The sequence below is a fragment of the Nanorana parkeri genome, unplaced genomic scaffold (assembly GCF_000935625.1).
Source record: "Nanorana parkeri isolate BGI_ZX_2015 unplaced genomic scaffold, ASM93562v1 scaffold107, whole genome shotgun sequence".
Classification (NCBI taxonomy): Eukaryota; Metazoa; Chordata; class Amphibia; order Anura; family Dicroglossidae; genus Nanorana; species Nanorana parkeri.
Window position 1 is genome coordinate 651,196 of NW_017306375.1, and position 22,398 is coordinate 673,593.

Sequence of the window (22,398 nt, forward strand, 5' to 3'; positions counted from 1 at the left end):
CAGGTGAAAATCTCATGTCTATGGGTAGCTGCATACACAACAGGCAACAGGTATAAAAATTAGTACATGGGCTAGCAAAACTTGTCCAGACAATGTTGTCTCCCACAAGATTAGTTATTAATGGGATGATGTGCTAGACATGCCAATTATTGTATGCATAAACCCTAATGCTTGGCCAAGCGAAGAGTTTGTGTTTCAGATACCCATCATATGAGTATTTTACCAAAGGAAGATTAAATTGTGCTTGCATATCTACAGTAAATGCCCGTTAAGATATTATATAACCCTCAGTTGTGTTTACCCACAACTGCCAACATGTGTTGAGTCCTGTTAAGTTTGGCCATAAGCAATTTAACCATCTCACAGTGATTGGCAGCACAGCTTTGTCCCATAAACAGCAATACTTGGTTTGCATAAGCATTCCTGTTAAGTCCATTTGGGACATGACTTCTAACCCTACAGATCATTTCAGTCGCAGCTTATTGGGGAGGGGGGTGGGTAGCAATAGAATGTTTTCTAACATGTCTGATTATTTTCTGACCTGTGAGGGTTTTTTTTTTGTTTCAAATAAGTTTTATTGAGTTTTATAAAGGGTACAAAGGAATGTAGTCACACGTACAAACAAATAAACTGACAAACACAGCTATACTGTGAGCCCATATCTGGGATTACAACAGGTACCAAAATAACCATAAGTGTAGGCATTCAATCCTCAATCCTGTTTATGGGGAAGAAGGTATGAAGAAAGTAGGGGGGGGGGAGTACAGTCGGCAGACTTTGGCCATTGCAGTAATGGATGCAAAACCGGGAACTATCTTTACGGCCTTTTCCTGGAGTCAATATGCAGAATTCGTGGGATCATGTATGTCGCATTATAGGTGGTTCCTTTGCTCCTAGTATTTGTTGATCTGTCATCCCAGCTGCGACACGGCAGCGGGATGTTGTTGCTGACCTTGTAGGGGTTCTGGAGCACTGAGAGTATGGGTCATTCAGTACAACTGTGATATGATGGGTCAGGGTGGGAGCTTAGGGGGAGGAAGAGGGAAAGAGGGATAGGTCATGGGTGAGAGAGTGGGACGGTACATGTTAGGGTATTGTGTAAGGGGGGGGCCTGCGTGACAATGGGGGATGGGGCCGCCTCTTTTCCCTTGCTTCTTACGGAGCGTTTCAGTGTAAGGCAGTAAAAGCAGCAGTGCCAATGAAGTAAGACCAGCAGATCCACTTTGATCTGAAGGCATCTAGGGTGTCTTGTCTAGTAGCTTGAAGTTCCTCCATCTCATATACATGGCCCACTTGTGACAGCCACTCTCTTACAGTGGATGTGTGGTCTGTCTTCCAGTGCCGAGGGATGATAGTGCGTGCAGCATTGATGAGATGTCTATGGAGTGTTTTATATGCTCCTGTGGGGCGATCTGGTACCCAATGCAAGAGAGCGGCTGTGATGGTGAAGGGGAGTGTGGCCCCGGTTATTTTGTGGATGGCTGCGTATACTTTTTCCCAAAAGGGTTGAATGAGGGAGCATGACCAGAAGATATGGGTAAGGGTGCCTTCTTCCGCGTGGCATCTCCAGCATAACTGGGATACTGATGGGTAAATGCGGTGTAGCGTGTGGGGCGTCCTGTACCAAGACGTGAGAAGTTTGTAGTTCGTTTCTTGCATTCTGCTATAGTGCATTTGTGAGCTGTTGTACATACAGTATGTCGGCCCAGGTTTCGTCAGAGAGCGTGGTGCGGAGGGTCTGCTCCCATTTAGAGTGTGGGCGAGTTATTTGTGGGAAGAATTTTCTCGTATCAGGTCATGTAGCCATGAGATCAATCGTCCAGTCGAGTCTTTCCCCAGGCAGAGTCTTTCGAAGGGGGTCAGGGGTCTAGCGGTGGATGTTTTGCGCGTGTGGGATGTGAGAAAGTGCCGTATCTGCAGATAGATCCACCAGGGGAGTGAGCCTCTCCTTGTGAGCTCTGAAAGGTTAGCTTTATCAATGAATGTATTGGATTTGAAAAATAAATGAGCTCGGAGGGGGGGTTCCTGGGACCAATGCGAGAGGAATTCTCTGGTGGTACTTTGAGGGAAGTCCTGGTTGTGCATTAGGGGTTCCATGGGGCCTTGTGACGAGGTGAGTATGTTGCGTTGCCGCTCGGTGGAGAATACTGCTAAAGTCGCCCCAATGAGTGGATGGTTCTTTATAGTGGTGGACCACTGGTTGTCTCTCAGCCATACCAATGACGTAAGAGGAGTGCCAAACATCCCATTTTCTAGTTTCGCCCATAATTTCGAGTCTGTATGGAGGTGCCAGTGTGCAACTCTGGTGAGGTGTGTGGCCTTATAATATGTGTACATGTCAGGAACCCCTAATCCACCCATATGTTTAGGTGCTTTAAGCAGGGACCAAGCTAAGCGAGGTCGTGCATCTTTTCAGACAAAGGTGGAAAAGCTCTTGTCTAGTGTCTTGAAGAATGTGTGCGGTAGCTTGATGGGTATGGTTTGAAATAGGTACAACAGTCTGGGGAGAACGTTCATCTTCAGCATCGCTACCCTTCCCAGCCAGGAAAAGCTGTGTTGCCTCCAAGATTTGAGGTCCTTGAGAATTGTGTCACGTATGGTCGTGAAATTGGAGTCATAGAGAAGGGATAAATCTGAGGTCAGTTTTATTCCTAGGTATTGTATTCGGGTTGGCCTCCATAGGAAGGGGAATGTCGCATGGCGTGAGGTATGTTGAGGGGCATGAGCTCCGATTTTGTGAAGTTTATTTTAAGATTGGAAAAGGAACTGTATAGTTCAAAAGCAGTCATTAGACGCTTCAGAGATGGCAAGGGGCCAGAGAGCATGAAAAGTAGGTCATCGGCGTACACCATCGTTTTGTGTGTCGTGGGTCCTATCTTGATGCCGCTTATTAGGTCATCCTTTTGCACTGTTCTAATGAAGGGTTCCAGTACTAGTGCATAGAGCGTGGGGGACAGTGGGCACCCCTGGCGGGTCCCGTTGGTTATCGGAAAGCTGTCTGAGAAACAGCCCATTGTGCGTACCCTAGCTCTGGGGCAAGAATATATGGCTCGTATCCAGTCAAGCATGCGTTCTCCCAGGCCTATGTGTCTGAGGAACGCGAACATGAAGTCCCATGCTACCCTGTCGAATGCCTTCTCCGCATCTGTCGACAGCACCAGCGTTTCGAGTTTCCGTTGCTGCACCCAGTGTATAAGGTTCAATGCTCTGCTGGTGCTGTCTTTGGCTTCTCTCCCCGGAATGAAGCCCACCTGGCAGGTAGTAACCAGGTCAGGCAGTAGCGGGAGAAGGCGATTCGACAGGGCCTTTGTGAATAACTTCAGATCTACGTTAAGTAGGGAGATGGGCCTGTAGCTCGTACAGAGCTGAGGGTCTTTACCTTCTTTGGGGATCACTGTGATATGGGCTTCTAGGTGTTGTGGCGGTGGTTGATGATTGCGTGTTAAAGGACCTGTGAGGGTTTTATGCAGGAATGTCTGGCAGTATCCAATAGACATAAGATTACTGCCTGATCCAGCCAAAAATTTTGTCAATGGCTAGGAGCACCTGAATGCCAAAACACATCTTTACAGGCTCAGCAGTCATTTAAATTGCATACCGTGCACAATGATGACTAATCGTATTTCTTTCGATGGGTGTCAAAATCATTTAGCTGTTCTTTTGAAATATACAAAATCATCATTATACAGTGAATGAGTCTGCTGGTGCAGCTTTGTAGTTTTTACAATTTGCCTTGTTATAGAAATGCTTGAATTTACATGTTTATTTTCTGTGGCTTTTATCTTTACCAGCAGGAAAAGGTTGTCTCTAGGATTTTATTTTAATATACCCTTTTCATTAAATTTAGACCAAAAACAGTTTTTGGCTTTTCCCCAAAAAATTATAAAAAAACCTTTGATTGCACAAACCACATTAAACATACTCAAATATAACCGAATGTTGGGATTAAACATAGAACATTTTGTAGTTCAACTACTACGTGGGGGTACATAGTCTACATGTGTGTTTGGTCTGACTTTAATTCAGGATTTCATGCTGTGCATTGAGCTGCCCCACTACCGAAATGTCTAATTCAAATGTGGCATGGTACCGAATTGTGCAGGTAATGCTGGAAAGGGGCCACATTTGTTGTAGTGAGTGTTGTGTATAAATACTGCAAAATGTCGGAAATTAACAGTTATGTAATATGTTTAAAATCTTATCCTGTCATTAACATCTTTATTAAATGATTGCAACTTGCACAATTGTTGACCTTTTTAGAGGTGATAATACAGACCCAAACTGCACTCCAAAAAGGATTCTGACCAAAACAATAAAGAAAGGTGCTTGTAGTGACAACAACGGATGGTGCCATGCGTTACAAATCATAAATAGAAGAGGCAAAACCTTTTCTAAACATTTTTACTGCAAAACTATGAAAAAGCCGGAGACCTATTAATTTAAAATCTTAAAATGGCCAAGGCCTGCAAAGGAGGAGTATGATGGTCATTTCAGCCCCCACCCCCCTTAGAATTTGTGGTCTACTGCACAGAGCTCCTTGAGCCCTACTGCCATCCTCACTCACACTAACCTATCCTGTAACCTTAACAGTAGCCATCCCTGTAATCCTAACCCTCACACTAACCCTTTCTTAACCCCCCAACCCTCATACTAAGGGCCAGCAGTGTCAATAGATTTTTGTTTAATTCAGAACTGAGTCTCTCCCTAAAAAAGTCTATAGGAATGCAAAATCAGTTAAAGCAGGTCAAATGCACCTGAGGTAATTTCTGAACTATTTCAGAAGCATCTCAAACTGATGTCAAATTATGCTGTATCTACCCATCACAGCCCATTAACACAGGCCCTCACACTGTCTGTAACATTAACATTCTTAATAACCCTAACCCTTACATTAACCTTCCCTGTAACTCTAAAACTAACCTTCACATTTACCCTCCTTCTGAATTTAAACCTCACATCATCCCTGTAGATCTAAATCCCACACTGTGCAGGGACACATTGACTGAAATAGAGCTCAGAATCGTAAAAAAAAAAAAAAGAAACGTTTTTTCTTCCCAAGTGGATGAGGCCTTTCTCTGACCCTTCCTGGAGCACATTTGTAATATTTCATACGTAGCTTTAGTAGTTGACTGATTGAATCTGCTTTTAGTCTGGATTTCCCAGTGCAATAATGGGAGTTAATTGTAAACTGACCTGTTATGTAAAAAAATCTTGTGACGGAAGTCCTAATAGGTGTCTGTTAATTTAGGCAGGAGGAAAGCACTATCATCCAACATGTGCCCGCTGTGTACGCTGCCAGCAGATGTTCTCAGAAGGAGAGGAGATGTACCTGACAGGTAAGAGATTTGTCACGGGGGCTTTGCTTAACACAGTCACAATGTATATCCCATCACAACCTGTCTGCTATACTCACATCACCTCGGTTAACTTTTCCACCCTGTGCCGTAGATCCAAACAGAGCACAAAGGAGATAACAGAGCTCATTATGAAGCAAAAAAAATGATGTCTTATTATAGTAATGTTTAGAGATTAACAGTGATCAGTTCCTGAGATTAATCAAAGCAAGACGCTGTCTCCTAGCAAAGAACAAGGCCTGCAATCAAAAACCAGACATCTGCAGTTTAACTTTTGGAGCATTGCATGAGATTAGGAAAAGTGCACATAGTTATTCTACACACTTTGTGTGACTGCACAATAATGTTTTAGATTAAGCATGCATTATTTGCATCTAAATCTCTAAACTGGAACCAGTATGATTTTTCTCTTTTAAAGGTTACCTTTACTTAGAGGGACATGGAGGCTGTCATTGCAAATTCTCATTCTGCAAATGTTAACATCTCGACTGTCATGTTTACCCTCTTGCAACAATATTTTGTGTCCCTTACCTAGAACAAGCACGCAAAAAAGGATGTCTGACTTTTCTCTCACTTTACAGATATGCATACTTGTTCCAAGTCAGTGGGGGTGATTTACTAACCTAAACACAAGATTGAAGAAAATAGGTCACCAGCACTCCATAAGTTAAAATGAATGAGTCCTTTTAATGGACAATGATATCACAGAAATCCAACATGAGGCTCATGTTGGATTTCTGTGAATCTTAGTGGACCCAGTAGGCCAGTGTACTAGAGCCAGATAACTGGCTTCTTCAGAAGAGGAATTGCCAAAAGGCAGAACCTACTATGTCTCTAAAAAAAGGTTTTCCATAGGTTTTGAACCTATGGAACTGTTTTTTTTTAAATTATTACTAGTAGCCTTCTATCACACTTTTACCTCTTTATAATAGGGAGCAGGAACTATATAGTCCAAAGGTTGTCTGTGCCCAACCCATATACACATGTATATACAACACAGCTGGCAAAGAGCAAATTTGTTTTGTAATACTGTTATAAGCAGGCCGGGAGATGGAGAAGAAATAGTTAAAGTTAGAAACCACATGTGGTCTTGGTGATGTTTAACTATTTAAGATCTCCTCGTATGAAATCAATATCCCAATTTCTGCTTTAAACCTGTAAGTAGTAATGTACTGGAACCAATGTGTTATGGTCTTGCTCAGTTAGGCTGCTAAAAGTGTATTTCTTGTTGAAATAGACATAGGGGTATATTTGTAAAACATTTGCATAGCTGATCATCCAGCAAAACCTGATGTACAATCATTCCATGTAAATTAACCAGCATTCGATCATTAGTTTTAGGGAATAGTCGCATAGTGTAAAAAGATGTGGCTGTTGTGCAAGTGGGGCAAACTGTAATGTATTTTCTCTTCTGGCCCAATGTTCTTGGGTATTGTTTTACACATTTTTGGTAAATTATTGTGAGGCTATTGCTTTAGACTATTTTCACTTCTGGTCGAATGTTCTTGGACTTTTGTTTTAGGTATTTTTCTATTATGGTCAAATATTCTTGGATTATTGTTTTTGCTTTTTTTCTCTTCTGGATGGATATTCCTGGACTATTGTTTTAGGCATTTTTTTTTCTGGTTGAATGTTCTCGGGCTATCATCAGGTTTTGGGTTTTTTTTCTTCTGGGTGGATGTTCTTGGTTTGTTTTAGTTTTTTTTCTCCCCTGGTTGAATGTTCTTGGACTATTGTTTTCGGCTATCCTGCCCCTATAAAAAGCACTAGTAAGACCTCATCTGGAATATGCAGTTCAGTTTTGGGCACCAGTTCACAAAAAAGGCTGTTGTGGAACTGGAGAGAGTGCAGTGAAGGGTGACTAAACTCATAAGAGGCATGGAGGAGCAGTCACTGCAAAGGACAACCTTATAGGGAACCCCTGAAATAGTTTTCTGGTCTTAGAGAACCCCTATTAAATTATTATACTTATAGCTCATGGTACATTTGCTTAATTATTAGGTTATAGACTTTAAAAATATATAGAATTAGGTTTACATAAAAATCATGAAATGAAACAAATAATTCTAGTCAAAAAAGAAACACAGACAATGAAAATTGTAGTGACCCCTTTCATTGGTGGTCAGTGAAGAAGTAACCCCTTACATTGGTGGTCAGTGAAGAAGTAACCCCTTACATTGGTGATCAGTGGAGTAACTCCCCTTACATTGGTGGTCAGTGAAGAAGTAACCCTTTACATTGGTGGTCAGTGAAGAAGTATCCCCTTACATTAGTGGTCAGTGAAGAAGTAACCCCTTACATTGGTGGTCAGTGAAGAAGTAACCCCTTACATTGGTGGTCAGTGAAGAAGTAACCCCTTACATTGGTGATCAGTGGAGTAACTCCCCTTACATTGGTGGTCAGTCAAGAAGTAACCCTTTACATTGGCGGTCAGTGAAGAAGTATCCCCTTACATTGGTGGTCAGTGAAGAAGTAACCCCTTATATTGGTGGTCAGTGAAGAAGTATCCCCTTACATTGGTGGTCAGTGAAGAAGTAACCCCTTACATTGGTGGTCAGTGAAGAAGTAACCCCTTACATTGGTGATCAGTGGAGTAACGCCCCTTACATTGGTGGTCAGTGAAGAAGTAACCCCTTACATTGGTGACCAGTGGAGTAACGCCCCTTACATTGGTGATCAGTGAAGAAGTAACCCCTTACATTGGTGGTCAGTGTAGGCTGTTCTCTTCTCAAGGAACCCCAAGCAATTTCTGGAGGAACCCAAGGGTTGCATAGAACCCTGGTCAAGAAAAACTGTCTTAGGGCAATAGAGAATACTACATTTGCCCTGTAAAAGACAAGTTAATACATTTGCACAGTTATTTATTTTTTATAGATCCCACAGTGTATTAATATGATTGATACGAATTTTTGGGCAGACACTCAATTTCGTGGATCAGCAGACCTGCACAACTTGCTTATTGTGTCCAGATTTTCTAGGTTCTCTTGGTAGATACCTGAGATGTATAAAATTATCTATTTGTTAAATATTATGGTTTATGGACAGGCTTTACAGATTCCATATGCTTTCCAACAAAATGAATTACACCAAAATAACTGCTGTATGTGTCTGTCTAATATATGCTGCAGTCAGTAATGTATTTATAAACCAGCTAAAAGATTACATCATCGCACATTTTCACTCCCTATGGCTCACTGCAAAAGACATTTTTGGCGCCCTCTGCTGGCTTACTTTGAATAGTGTACCATATTTTCAGAAGCGAGCGCCTGAACTTGCTGCAAACAGTCCAAGTTAAAATAATTTTGTACATTTTTTTTAAGCCTTTGAATTTTAGAGTCTTCATACGTTAATTGAACTGTAATGATTATTTTTCCGTATAGAGCATTAATCTATTTTGGGGGAAAAGTGTGTTGTCATCCTGTTGCAAGCAACCTATTAAGTTCTAAAAACATCTGTCAGACTACAGTGAAAGCTGCTGCATGTTAGTAAATCTGCAATTCATTGTGAATTCCCTGTGCACTTGCGTGGGTTGGTCACCTTTGGCTGCTCCCCACGTTCCCAGGAAACAGACTGCTGGCTCTGTCTGCACACCAAACGGCATATTTCAAGGCTCAGTCCTCAGTGGCTTCACTGTTAACTCTTTCCATTTGTCAATAAATACCATCACAGTGCAAGAGTTTTCATTTACCATGTTTGCCGGGCAACGTACGCTGACTGTTTCTTGGAGATGTAAATCCCCATCACGCCTTGTGTGCCAGTAGCACAAAGAATTCAGACAGAGCTATTATCTAGGATTCCCAAGAGAGCCGTCATCATGCTGAAGTTGACCTTCAAATACTGCTGTGTGTACCGAATATCCCATTAACTGCCAGTGATCTATGGAAATGTGTTTTCATAGGGCAAAATGAGGGGCGCACACAAAGCGCTCTCTAATTCTGATTTTTATTATATCAGCTTCTAGGTTCCACTTGGTCTCCTTTGCTGTCATTACTTTCTGTTTTCGCGGTCGTACCTTTTAACAGAGTTCTTCTAATTACCTGCCATTATTACTGTTAATCAGAAATTCCTGTTTTCTCCAGGCTCTGAAGTGTGGCATCCAATCTGCAAGCAAGCAGCTCGGGCAGAGAAGAAGCTAAAGGTGTGTGGACTGTATAGCAGCTCCGTTACATTGCCATTGGTCTGCTTGAATATTTGACAAATTTTATAATTTTTTTCAAAATTAATTCAATTTTTTTTTAAACATCGTAGTCTTCCAGAAAAGCAGAGCAGCTGATTTAGTCATTTACATGTGAGTTACATTCACTAAGGGCACAAAAAAACAGAAGGCCTGCTCCGTGGTAATTAGAAAAGAGAACCTGTTTTAAGTTTTGAAATAAGGTCATAATTGTATGAATTTGCAATGAGAACATTGCAAGTCATACTTAAAGTATATAAAAAAACTAACAACGAACTTCTCTTATTTGCTCCCTTTTGATCTGTTAAAAATACCATTAAAAGTGTGTTGTCGTATCTGTTCGGTAAATGCAAAAATGATGTTTAGATCCTACCAAAAAGACCCTCACAACCACCGGGCCAGGGTTGCAGGTAGGGATGCACCGATATGGGTGCAGTGTGCCCGATTTATGAGGAAGTCGGGCGGCCGATCATGACCTGTCGCTCGGCTTCCTGATTGCCTGTGAAGCCGGTGTTCTAGCGAAAGAACACCGACTTCACTTGCTGAGGAGGCCTGGCTTCCTGCCCAATCAGGAAGTCGGGGGTCAAGTCATGAGGAGTGATGAGGATTGGTCAGGAAGCTGGGCTGCCTAGCAACAAGTGAAGCCAGCTTCCTAGCCAATCAGGAAGCCAGGCGTTATGTCATGACCCACTTCCCGACTTCCTGATTGGCTAGGAAGCCGGCTTCACTTGTTGCTAGGCAGCCTGGCTTCCTAACCAATCAGGAAGCTGGGAGGTGGGTCATTACGTGCTGCCTGGCTTCCTGATTGGTTAGAAAGCCAATGAGGTTGCCTATCCCTGGTGAAGATGATCCTGCCTATCGACCCCTTAAAAAGCATAAAAGATGAATGGTCATTGGGGACATACGGGGAAGGAAAGGGTAGGCCAAAGTGTGACAATCTAGGTTCTGGCTGAAATTTACATAACAGACCAAGAGTCATTTTACCATCTTTTATAACACTGCAGTTGTATTTTAACTCTGGGCCCTGCATTTTAGAAAATTACTCAAACTTGGCCCATACGCAGTAGCTAGCACTGCAGAATAGTGCCCTGGACTTCTAGTACTTCTTCCATTTCAGCAGAGTCAGAGAGGGGAAGGAAATCCACATGGAACCTGATATTCATATCCAAGAACTGCAGAAATGAGATGTACACAGGATGATGCAATACGAGTGATGGAGCCTCATTGTCACTTGTTCAGTACAGCTATTACTAATTACATAATACTCTGCTGTTTAATTCAGAATGGATGTAATGAATTCATTTTGTTCCAGTGCACAGGGGAGATGCAGAGAAAATACTGGAGATACTATTGATTGTAAAAACACAGCTCATGTGAATCAGAATTTTGACCAAGCAGAAATTGAAAATATATGGGGCCACCGTAGTAGTTTTCTTTTTCTTTGTCCTTTTGCATCTAATAATTTAAAATATAAATTCAGCCACATTTTGAAGATTTAGGAGTTAAAAGTTCCTTCAAGTTTTTATATCTGTCTGTGCCACTATTGAGGAAATATACCTTGGTTCCTTTCCCTGTGGCACCAGGACAAGAAATGGGGGAAACAGAAAGCCACAGAGAGAAATACAAACACCATGCAAAGTTCTAACCCTTCCCCACTTTACTAAAAAAAATTTTTTTTTGTCTGTATCCATGTTAAAGAGATGTCCTATTACTTCCTGTCCTGAGAGGAAATTCCCCTATTTCTGAACTTGGTCTTTACAGCACTGATCATAACCTGATATCACTTAATCCATGTATGCTATTAATGTATTAATTATGTATTACTATCCAATGTTTTCTTACTATAGTTTAAAATAAGAAAGCAAGAGTGTACAAAACACTACTGTAATATACAATGTGTATGTATACTGTAATATAATTATATAATACAAAACCTACTTAACGCTAGTATTTGTAAGCTCCACCTCAGCCTTGAAAGTGATTACTAAGACTTGGGCCCCAATCACACAGGGCGATCCAGCATTCGTGCAGCAAGAACCTATGGCAGGTATGCCAGGGGTCCCCAATCAGATGCGGCCACTGTGCACATTAAAGTAAATTACTGTATCTGTACATGGTACAATGACATGTGGTTTGGGATAGATGATTGTCGCTGGAAGCAGAATAGATGCATCCAGTGATAGTCATCCATTCCAAACCGCATGAAATTGTACCATGTACAGTTACATGCGGACTGCCTCTTACAGATGGGGCTGCTGTCACCCTGCCGTGCAAAACCAAAAACAATTGTTAGAGTATTCATGGGTTATGTTTGTGTTTATTTATGTGTTCACAGTACAGAAGAGCTTCTGAGACATCAATCTCCCCTCCGGGATCCAGCATTGGGTCTCCTAACCGGGTCATTTGTGTAAGTGCCTTGTGATCAAACTGTATACATCAAATTTCCTTGTTCTATTTATGAGAAAATATCATCATATAAATAATTTTTGCTTGGCAGACTTAATATTTCTTGTTTTTCCTGCATATTGGCTTTTATTTGCATATTCATCTTTATTTGACCTGCTTAGAAGCTATGTTGCTATGTTTTGATTCTTAAGATTGTAACCTCTACCTTTCATGTTATATGTATGACAGGGTGTGACAATGTGGATGATTGATTGGAATATTGCACAGATACCTAAAAAAGTACACAGTACAGATTTGTATTAAGTCGTTAGTAACTTGTTTGGTTTGTTTTTTTTAATTAAAGGAGAACTATGGCATGAGTGATTTCCACTCACCTCATAGTTCTAAGCCGACCTGTGACAATGAGACTGTCACAGGTCGGCTCAGTAGAACGGGAGGTGAGGGAACACATACCGGATTCCCTCACCTCTCGATCCTGTCACGGCTCTCTGCCGTGACAGGGGGAGGGGCTGCATTCCCCTCTCACCGCTCCGATCTGCCAGCGCTGACTGGCGGAACGGACAGGGGAGGGGGCGGGTACAGCTGGCTCTGCCTCTAGATAGGCAGAGCCAGCTGTCACTCACGCAGCAGGGCGGATCCCGTCAAAAGAGTCGTGATCCGTCCCGGCTGCGGCGTCTCAGTATACCGCGAGCTGTAGCTCGCGGTATACTGAGCTTAGGGTAACGGGAGGACGCTAGTTTGTGTCCTCCCGTTACCCTTTGGAGAACTATGGGGAAAAACACTGACCCCATAGTTCTCCTTTAAAGTTTGAATTACATTACACACACATCATGTGACTACAAGTTCCCTTTATTAATTGCTGAAAACCCAGTTGCAGGCTTACTGTTTTATAAACTATATTGTAGTGGGCAGCTGTAAATGTGCCCAGTGTTGCCAGAATATGTACAATTAAAGGAAACCTATACAGACAGAATATTGCTATTGCTGTCCCCCAATTCCAGTTGGCTGTCATTCTGCTCCAATAACTTCAATGCCTTCTGAGCCACATAACCTGGAATAAGCTCGGAGATCAGCAATCCAACTGCATCAGCGCTGTGAAAGAATGGGGCTTGGGTCACATGCTTCCCCATATCCAGAGCAGCAGGGAGTAAAAGAAGATAAGTATAGGCTGCTAGAGGGGCCACCATTGAGGTGGACCTGTTTCTTTGTGCTGGATGGGAAAGGTACAGTATCACATACCTGATTGTAGGCTGAGATGACAAGAGGGCTTCCCTTACACCTCTGGTCCAAACACCCCTAAAGTGGAGCACAGGGAGTGAGAGGGCACAGAGTGGCACGAGTGCCAGGAGTCTAGTCCATGAAAACTCACTTCTGACAGCAGGCTTTGACAGAGAGATGCCCGAGTAGACTGATAGGAATGCCTCAGGAAGAGGCAGACCAGAAGGCACCTGGACAGGGCACATGAACACTCAGCAGGCTGAAAGTGTGGTCAGGATAGGTGGAGATCAGCAGGTGTTTTGCCAAAAAAGTAAATTCATTGAAATCTCCAATTATGTTGAGACTTGGCAGTAAGAGATTTGGATGAGTTGGCTCTAGTGCGCATGCGCCACCCGCGTCATTTTCATAGTCATCATCGAGTTCTCCAATGCTCTGCACTGCGCCTCTGCGGCTCCACAAGCCTCAGCGAGTTCTCCAATTCCCCTTACTGCGCCTTCACGCCCACACGATAGCGTTATCAAGTTCTCCAATTCCCCTCAGTGCACCTGCGTGGCCACCCAATAACACTATCAAGTTCTCCAATAAGCATTACTGCACCTGCGCTCCCACCCGATGGCACAACACTAAACCAGGAGGAGTTAGCTAAAATCTGTTATCAGAACATGCTCTCTGATTGGCCGCCTTTGCTTTTCATTGATTGGCTAATAGGTAATATTAATACTAACAGACGCACTGAGAGGAATTGGAGAACTTGATAATGCTATTGTGTAGGTGCGCAGGCACAGTAAGTGGAATTGAAGAACTCGATGAGGCTTGTGCAGCCGCACAGGCGCAGTGAAGAGCATTGGAGAACTCGATGAGGATTCTGAAAATGCCATGGGTGGCGCACACTCATTAGAGCTAACTCATTTAAATTTCCTACTGGCAAGTCACCGGATGTGGCATAATTGGAGATTTTGATTAATTGGCTCTTTGGACAGAACACAGCCAAGTAGACAGACAGCAGAAAGGTTAGCAGGCAGAGTCACGGTCAGGAAGCAGGCCAAGGTGAGGTCACCAAAGATGAGCTGTGGTCAGAAACTAGCCGAGGGCACACCAGAAGGTCAGCAAACATTAGCTATAGTCGTGAAAAAGCCAAGGTCACACCAGAAGGTCAGCAGAGATGAGCTGTGGTCAGAAACTAGCTGAGGTCAATAACAGGAAGGCAGAGAAGAGAGAAGTCTAAAAGGCAGGGGTCAGCAATGGCACCAAGACTGGAATCAGGTGTGCGCACCTGTGCACCTGTACGTGCATCCATCCGCGCTCCATGCACATAAGCATTAGTCTGCTCAAGGTGGACTAGCTTGCTTGCCGCCAATGACCCTTGTTCTGCATACTGGCACCTGGGCACATCTTCTCCTGATGCTGTCTTCACACACAGGTTCACTTTAAGTTAGTCCAGCCAGGCTACTATCATTTTCAGATGGAGGGCAGCCGTAACAGCTTGCAGTATAATTCAGTACAGCATTCCTTTCCTGTTCCATCAGCCAGCAAGCATGGGTAAATGAAGTTTGCCTGAATTGGGAGGATGGATTTTGATATTTTTGGAGATCCTCCCCCTGGGTACTGTAAAGATTAGCTGTCAGAATCCAGAAACATATTAGCTTAATTTACTACTTTTTGCAAAAAAAAAATAATTAAATGCACCAATATTTCAAAAAGAAAAAAATGTGAATGTATTATTTTTTTATTGTTGCCTGCAAAGCATTGGTACTGCGATCAGTGGATCGTGGGTGCAATGCACGGGTTCCGGCAGACTGTTCCTCCAGCCCCAGATCCATACAAAGGTGCAGACCTTCAGTTATGGAGGAAGTTATCAATAGATTACACACGTTCGTCACTGCACTTGTACTCCAATGAGAGCTACGAGTTATCTGCCGCAGTGGCAGGCGGGATTTGTAGTTTTAGTATTTACAGTCTTGTGAATGGATCTGAAATAAATGATCCAGCTGTGCAGGCAGATCCAGATACAGCTATGCAGAATTATACAATATACAGGAGCCTAGGGGAAGAAGCGCCCCACAATACAGGTGTAACATGAAACTGAAGGTGGAATTATCCTTTAATGTTTTTTTCTGGCTTAGAACAGTTCCATCAAGTACAGAAAATACAAGTTGATCTTCAAAAAAATGAAGTGTCCTTGTAATTTACTGTAAACTAAACTGAAAGCACAAACAGTGTTACCTGCGGTCCCAGCTATTTTCCGTAAACTACAAATGCAATGTAATGTAGATAAAGAGAGGAAGAGGTTTTTGTATCCCAAATCCGCGGAGCAGTCTGGGTGACAACCATGGCTCCATCCATAGTGAGCTTTGTCACCCTAGGATAGGAACCGTGTTATTTTCAGTATCAGCAGGTGAAAATAAAGGAAAAAGGTCTGAAAAAGAAAACTAATACAGACCACTTAATTTGCAATATATTACATTTTTCATTTTGGGTATAGATACACTTTAACCTTGCTTTACCATAGCAGTCAGGAAACTCAGAACTTCCAACCTGCGTACTGGTTCCATGATCACTATCACTGCATACTGGTTCCATTGATTCCCTAAGTAGTAAAGCAAGGATGAGGGCCTCAGACCTTGCACCTTTAACCCCTTCATGACTGAGCTAGTTTTCAGGTTCTGTTCATAAATGACTGACACATTTTTTACATTTTTGCTGTGTGATTCTTCCACAGCAGTAATATACTTTCTTACTAAATGTACCCACACATATTATATATAGTTTTTTAGAGGACAGATAGGGCTATATAATTATATCACATATGTGTACCTAACCCCTCACTTAGTTTGAATAAAATAAAAAAAATGAGGAAAAAAACTAGAAGAAAACACTTTTTTCACAAGTTTTGATTATTATTTTTTTTTTTTAGAATTTTTTTATATTAATTATAGTATAAAAAATATATTTATATATAATTTATATTTTCCTAATTTTGTTTTACACTTTATTTTAATTTTTTTACACTTTGTAAAAAAAATAAAAATAAAAAAAAAAAACTTTTTTTTTTCTTGTCAGTTTATATCAAGCAATCACTATGACAGCTTGATAAATTAACTTTTTTATTTTATTTTTGGCTATTAGGCTGATCCAAACTTAGGAACAGCTAATAATAACCTTAGAGACTGATCCTGACTTTAGTCAGATTCAGATCTCACTAAAAGCTCTTTGATCGTGCCTAGACGATCAGAACTGATACATTTCACTCAAAAGATATACATTGTATCTCTTTGGTGAAATGTATCCAAACATCGGGCTCTCGAGCTGTCAAAACAAATAGCAGAGAGGTGAGGTGAGTCACTGCTGCCTCTCTGCTATTTTGAGCTGTCAAATACGGGATCGCAAATTGCGGTCCTCTATTTGCATGTAACGGCTTCATTCTTTCATTAATGAAAGGAAGAAGCTTTTACAAAAAGCTTAATTATTTCATTAATTAATGCCTCAATACTGAGACATTAATGAATGACTGTTAAATGCTGAGAATCAGCAAATGCCGGCATTACAAAGCCTGATATAACTCGTCACGTACAGTGTACGTGGCCAGTCATATAGGCACAAAGTGACAGGACGTACACTGTACGTCTCCCGTCACGAAGGGGTTAAAGATAAGTTGCAAGGGCCAGCCTATGATATGTATCCAAACAGATTGTCTTTAATATGCCAGTGGGTGGTCACAAGCCATCCCACCAAAGTATACTTGAAACTGATGAATTAGTCTTGGAAGCAATGACCCTTTTTGAAGTAAAAGTATATAGGGTAAGTTAATATTAACATGTGGTTATGCAAGTGTAGGATTGTTTTCTATAATTACACATATTTTTATGTGGCAAGGTTTCAATGGCCATACACACATATATATATATAAAAAACATATATAAAAAATATATATATATATATATATATATATATATATATATATATATATATATATATATATATATAGTGACCTATGAGAAATTTGATTCTAGACAAATGTTTGGTTCCAGTGGCTAAAGAAACGTGTACTGGCCATATTGTGATGTTAGTGATGTTAGATCTAATCCAATCACAATCACATTTTCTCCTGCATGCTTCCCTGAATCATATATATATATTGTATATTGTTAACCCTTTCAGCCATATTTAGTGAGCAGTGTTCCTCCTCTTGGGGCGCTCCTGTGAGAAGGACTCTCTCTTGAAATATGGGCTCTTGTCACCTCTTCTTTTTCCCTTCTTTTCCTCCTTTCTCTCTCAGGCTAAAGTAAACAATGAGATTCTAAATTACAAGGATTTAGCTGCTCTACCTAAGATTAAAGCAATCTACGCAGTGCAGCGCCCTGACCTCATTTCTTACGAGCCTTATAGCAGATACACGTCGGATGAGATGCTGGAAAGATACAGCTATGGGGAGGTACAGAACCAATATTAGAACAGTGAGGCTGTTTGCAGCCAGCCTAATTCCTGCCATGCCTTTTTCCTTTGTCATTGACTAGATAGATCTATCACAGCGAATAAGTGGATGGTCTATGTCCAGTTGTTGTTGGCCTACAATTCCCAGCATGTAATGCCAGCCAGCAATGACATGACATCAAACATGCTCAAAGTTGTACCTCACCAACAACTGAGTAGAACTATGTACAACTTGCTATTCAGTGTTTTCTGTTGTGTTTGTATTCGTTTCTGGATCGTGAAAACTAATGTGAAGACAGATACATTATTAGAACCTCCATTCCAAGAAAGTTGTGTAAATTCTGCAGAATGCAATGATTTGCAAATCTCATAAACCTATATTTTATTCACAATAAAAGATAGAAAACATATTCAATGTTTAAACTGAGGAGATGTACAATTTTAAGGAAAGATTAAGGTCATTTTGAAATTGACGGCACCAACACGGCTCACAAAAGTTGGGATAGGGGAACAAAAAGCTGACAACGTAAGTGGTACTAACAAGGAAGAGCTGGAAGCACATTTTGCAACTAATTAGGTTAATTGGAAACAGGTCAATAACGTGATTAGGTATAAAAAGAGCATCTTAGAGAGGCAGAGTGTCTCACAAGTAAAGACGGGCAGAAGTTCACCAATCTGTATCTAGAAATTGTTGGAAATTTCAGAATAATGTTCCTCAACGTAAAAGACTTTAAATATATCATCATCTACAGTACATAATATCAAATAAAGATTCAGAGAATCTGGAGAAATCCCAGTGCTCAAGGGACAAGGCTGAAACGCAATATTGGATGCCTGTAATCTTCGGACCCTTAGACAGCAATGCATTAAAAACAGGCATGATTCTGTGATGGACATCACTGCATTGGCTCAGGAATACTTCCAAAAATCACTGTCTGTGAACACAGTTCGTTGTGCCATCCAAAAATGCAAGTTAAAGCTCTATCATGCAAAGAAGCCATGTGTGAACATGATCCATAAACGCTGCCACCATCTCTGGGCCAAAGCTCATTTAAAACGATCTGTTACAAAGTGGAAAACTGTTTCATGGTCAGACGAATCGGAATTTGACATTCTTTTGGCAACCATGGGCGCCATGTCCTCTGGACTAAAAAAATAGAGCAAACTTCCGGCTTGTTATCAGTGCCCAGTTCAAAAGCCTGCATCTCTGATGGTATGGGGGTGCATTAATGGGTATGGAATGGGCAGCTTGCACATCTGGAAAGGCACCATCAATGCTGAAAGATATATCCACGTTTTGGAGCAACATATGCTCCCATCCAGACAATGTTTTTTTCAGGGAAGGCCTTGCATATTTCAGCAGGACAATCCTAAACTGCATACTGCATCTATGACAACAGCATGGCTTTATAATAGATGAGTCTGGGTGCTAAACTGGCCTGCCTGCAGTCCAGACCTTTCACCAATTGAAAATATGACAAATATTGACAATATGACAAAGAAGACCCATGACTGTCAAGCAGTTAGATCCTATATCAGGCAAGAATGGGACAACATTCTTCTCCCAAAACTTCAGCAACTGGTCTCCTCAGTTGCCAGATGTTGACAGAATGGTGTTAAAAGAAGAGGGGATGCTACACCGTGGTAAACAGGGCCCTGTCCCAACTTTTTGGAGATGTGTTCCTGCCATCAATTTCAGAACTACCTTATTTTTTTCTTAAAATGGTACATTTTTTCAGTGTAAACATATGATATGTTTTCACTTTTCTATTGTGAATAAAATATGTTTTTTTGAGATTTGCAGATCATTGCATTCTGTTTTTATTAAGATTTTACACGGTGTCCCAACTTTTTTGGAACTGGGGTTGTATATCAATATAATGAATTAATAAGCTGTAGCATCATTTTTATTGGTCTAGTCTTCATGACAGTGCTTGTGGTGTTTCAATGTTCTTCTGAAACATAAAGCTACCATAGACTTTGGTTAACTTTAGGGCTACTAAACTCCTGATGTTCGTATATTAAAAGTGGAGCTTTGCGGAGTTAGATCTTTCCTTTCAATGCCAAGCCTGCATTAGAATTAAAATGGCTGGAATTTGCTTACATAATGACTAGATTTTCCTGGGGTAAAATGGGTATCTGCTGCCACAGAGCTGGTTTATGTGCTCCTGTAGGATTGTCTATTGACTTAGGTTTTGTTCACAACGCCTAAGTCACTAGTAATGCCTAAGTAACGCTAAGTAATGTACGTTTTAAGTGTGTCTCCATCCAAACCTATTTTTGGTTCAGTTTTGCATAGAGATGGTAAGAGTTAGATCCCCTGCCAGTTTATCTGCTGTCTTTGGTCCCCGTTGAGGAGGTATTACCTAAGGTCCTGTCCTGGTGACAACATGACAGCATAAAAAGTCAGAAATTTTTCAACAAGGACACAAACTGCAGTAAGAACACCCATTTTAGAAGAGTAAAGGAAATCTCAAAACAATGTCAGTTTTTTATTGCTGGCTGTGCCACTGTTGGAAATTTTCCCTGACTGCTTGTCTTTGTAAAAACTTCAACAAGGAAAATATCCATAACAATCAATAAAACCTGACAGATGTTCTTACCCTTCTCAACTGTATCCAAAACCGAAAAAAACGTTTTCGGTCTGGAGTTACATTTTAAATTTCTGTCCTTGTCTATGCTCCCTTATAGGGCTTCATATAAAAAAAGTACTGAAACAGCACTTTGAAAACTCCACAGCTTTGAATAAGCTTTACACGGCAGATCAAAAGAGATGGGTCACAGAGACAAATATGACTGGACACTAAAACTATTTTTTGTGTTTGAGGGGATTTTTTTCTTTTTAATTTATCAATGCTGTTTTCAGAAATTAGTTCTCTTAATGCCTGGCGGGTTCTAATTTTGTCTCATTTCCTGCTACTCAAAGGATATCTATGAAGGAATGGATCTGCGACAGAGAAGGTCATCCAGCCCAGGATATATTGATTCTCCTCTTTATAGTCATCGAGATGTTTCCCTCACCATGCCTCGCTCCCCACAGCATTACTACATGTCGGGTATGTTGTTCCCTCCTGATTGTACACTTTAGGGAAGGAGATTTGATTTTGTTATTCATAGCAGCTCTACTTAGAACATCAAGCCAATAGGTAACTGGATGACTAGGGCCCATTCACACCTTTCTAGTGTGGTGAGTCGCGGTAATGCATAGAGTATTCATTTTGAATGCGCACCACTGCGCATGTTAGACATAGTGTAAACAAGCCGTATGTGATCAGAAAGATACAGAGTACATTTACATCTTTCCGGTGCATAACACATGTGGTAATGAGCAACGTTACCGCAACACAACAGTGTGAATCCGGCCTCAAAGAAGCCACAATTTAACATAGCTTGGCCCTTACATCACCATTTTTGGTTAATAGGCCGGCATTTAAAGTGCCTTTACTCTGTCCCCAAATTAGAACTAAAGAAACTCAATGTAAATTGTTCACTATTTACCGAACGTATTAAAGTTTTCCTTTTAAACGGACATATAGTGATGAGACACAGTTCTCCATTTCCATTACCAGTCACACAAATAGAAGGCAAGATACATGATCCCTGATTGCCAAAGTGTGTGCATGTCAGCCAACAATCCATCACTGTCATTGACAAATATTTCCAATCTGAAATATTTTACAATTTTCACTTTGTTTTTTTTCCACACATACAGAGTCAGATAACTATTAGAAATAAATCTGACTCTAGTTTTCTAATATGATCTTCCTATCATATTAAATGGTCATTCATACTCAAAAATGATCCAAAAAACAATCTCTTATGATATTGTGAGTTCAGCTAAGCAGTAGTTGTATTGAAGCTTGCACTTCCTTATAAAGAAGAATTAACCCTAAACCCAAGCAGGATAGTATAATGGTTCTTCCAATAAGATTTACTAAAATACATGTAAATGATTAAGTAGCTAGTCATAATGTACAAATCTGACAGCCTATCCTTGTTTTTTTGCACATCATAAACAAAGTTAACAATTATTTCTCATTGGTTTCTTTTTCATACAAAGTTAATCAAAAGAAACAGTCAAATCTTTGTTAGGCTGAACAAAACAAATTACCCATTTACAGTTAAAGAAAGCTATTGTTGAGGTATACTAAAGATCAAAAATGTTTCCTACCACTAATACATTTGACTAGGACAGAAAGCCTTTCTCTTATACTAGAGGTAATAATGCAAAGGTTAAACTGTTTATTTACTTTTTTTTTTTTTTACTATTACATATTTGCCATTAAATATGGTAAATGCCGACTTCCTCATTCATAACTTCAAGATGGCACCAACAGAGCCGTCCCATCTTGACTGTAATGTCCCTCTGCATCTCTGCTCCTCACTGTCTTTGCTTTTCTTCTTTTTTTTTTTTTCTCTTCTTGCTATGAATTCTTTCCTCTTTGCTTCATTTCATCTCTTTTTTATTATTCTTTTGCAATTTTCCAATTCTCCATTTCATTTCTTTTTCAATTCATATCCATCAACCTTCTTCCAGGCACAGAGAGTGGCCGTAACTCCCCTTATTATAGCCAGGTAGATGTTCGTTGCTCCACACCAACCCTTTACCAAGCTCCTCGGCACTTCCATATTCCAGGTAGGAAAGCAAGTAGGCCCTTTGGAAAGTAATAATTGAAAATTGCCTTTTTTTCAACTATTTAGGGAGTATCCTCTCCATGTATTTATATGGAGGGACCCTGTTGCCTGGTCCTCATTAAAAGCAGCAACAGGTTTCTTACATGGGTGGCCCTTCCTCTCAAGTCCTTCCTCTTAAAT

The 22,398-nt window shown here is 40.9% G+C and overlaps 1 protein-coding gene across 1 annotated transcript in view; it reads left to right on the forward strand.

The window, feature by feature from the left end:
- The window catches only part of ABLIM3 (actin binding LIM protein family member 3), a 96,861-nt gene that overhangs the window by 43,695 nt on the left and 30,768 nt on the right, over positions 1–22,398 (forward strand). The window contains exons 7-12 of the mRNA XM_018553040.1: positions 5,249–5,336; positions 9,434–9,492; positions 11,864–11,935; positions 17,429–17,584; positions 20,510–20,639; positions 22,121–22,219. Of these exons, the coding sequence (XP_018408542.1) occupies positions 5,249–5,336; positions 9,434–9,492; positions 11,864–11,935; positions 17,429–17,584; positions 20,510–20,639; positions 22,121–22,219 (604 nt within the window). The remainder of the gene's footprint in view (positions 1–5,248; positions 5,337–9,433; positions 9,493–11,863; positions 11,936–17,428; positions 17,585–20,509; positions 20,640–22,120; positions 22,220–22,398) is intronic.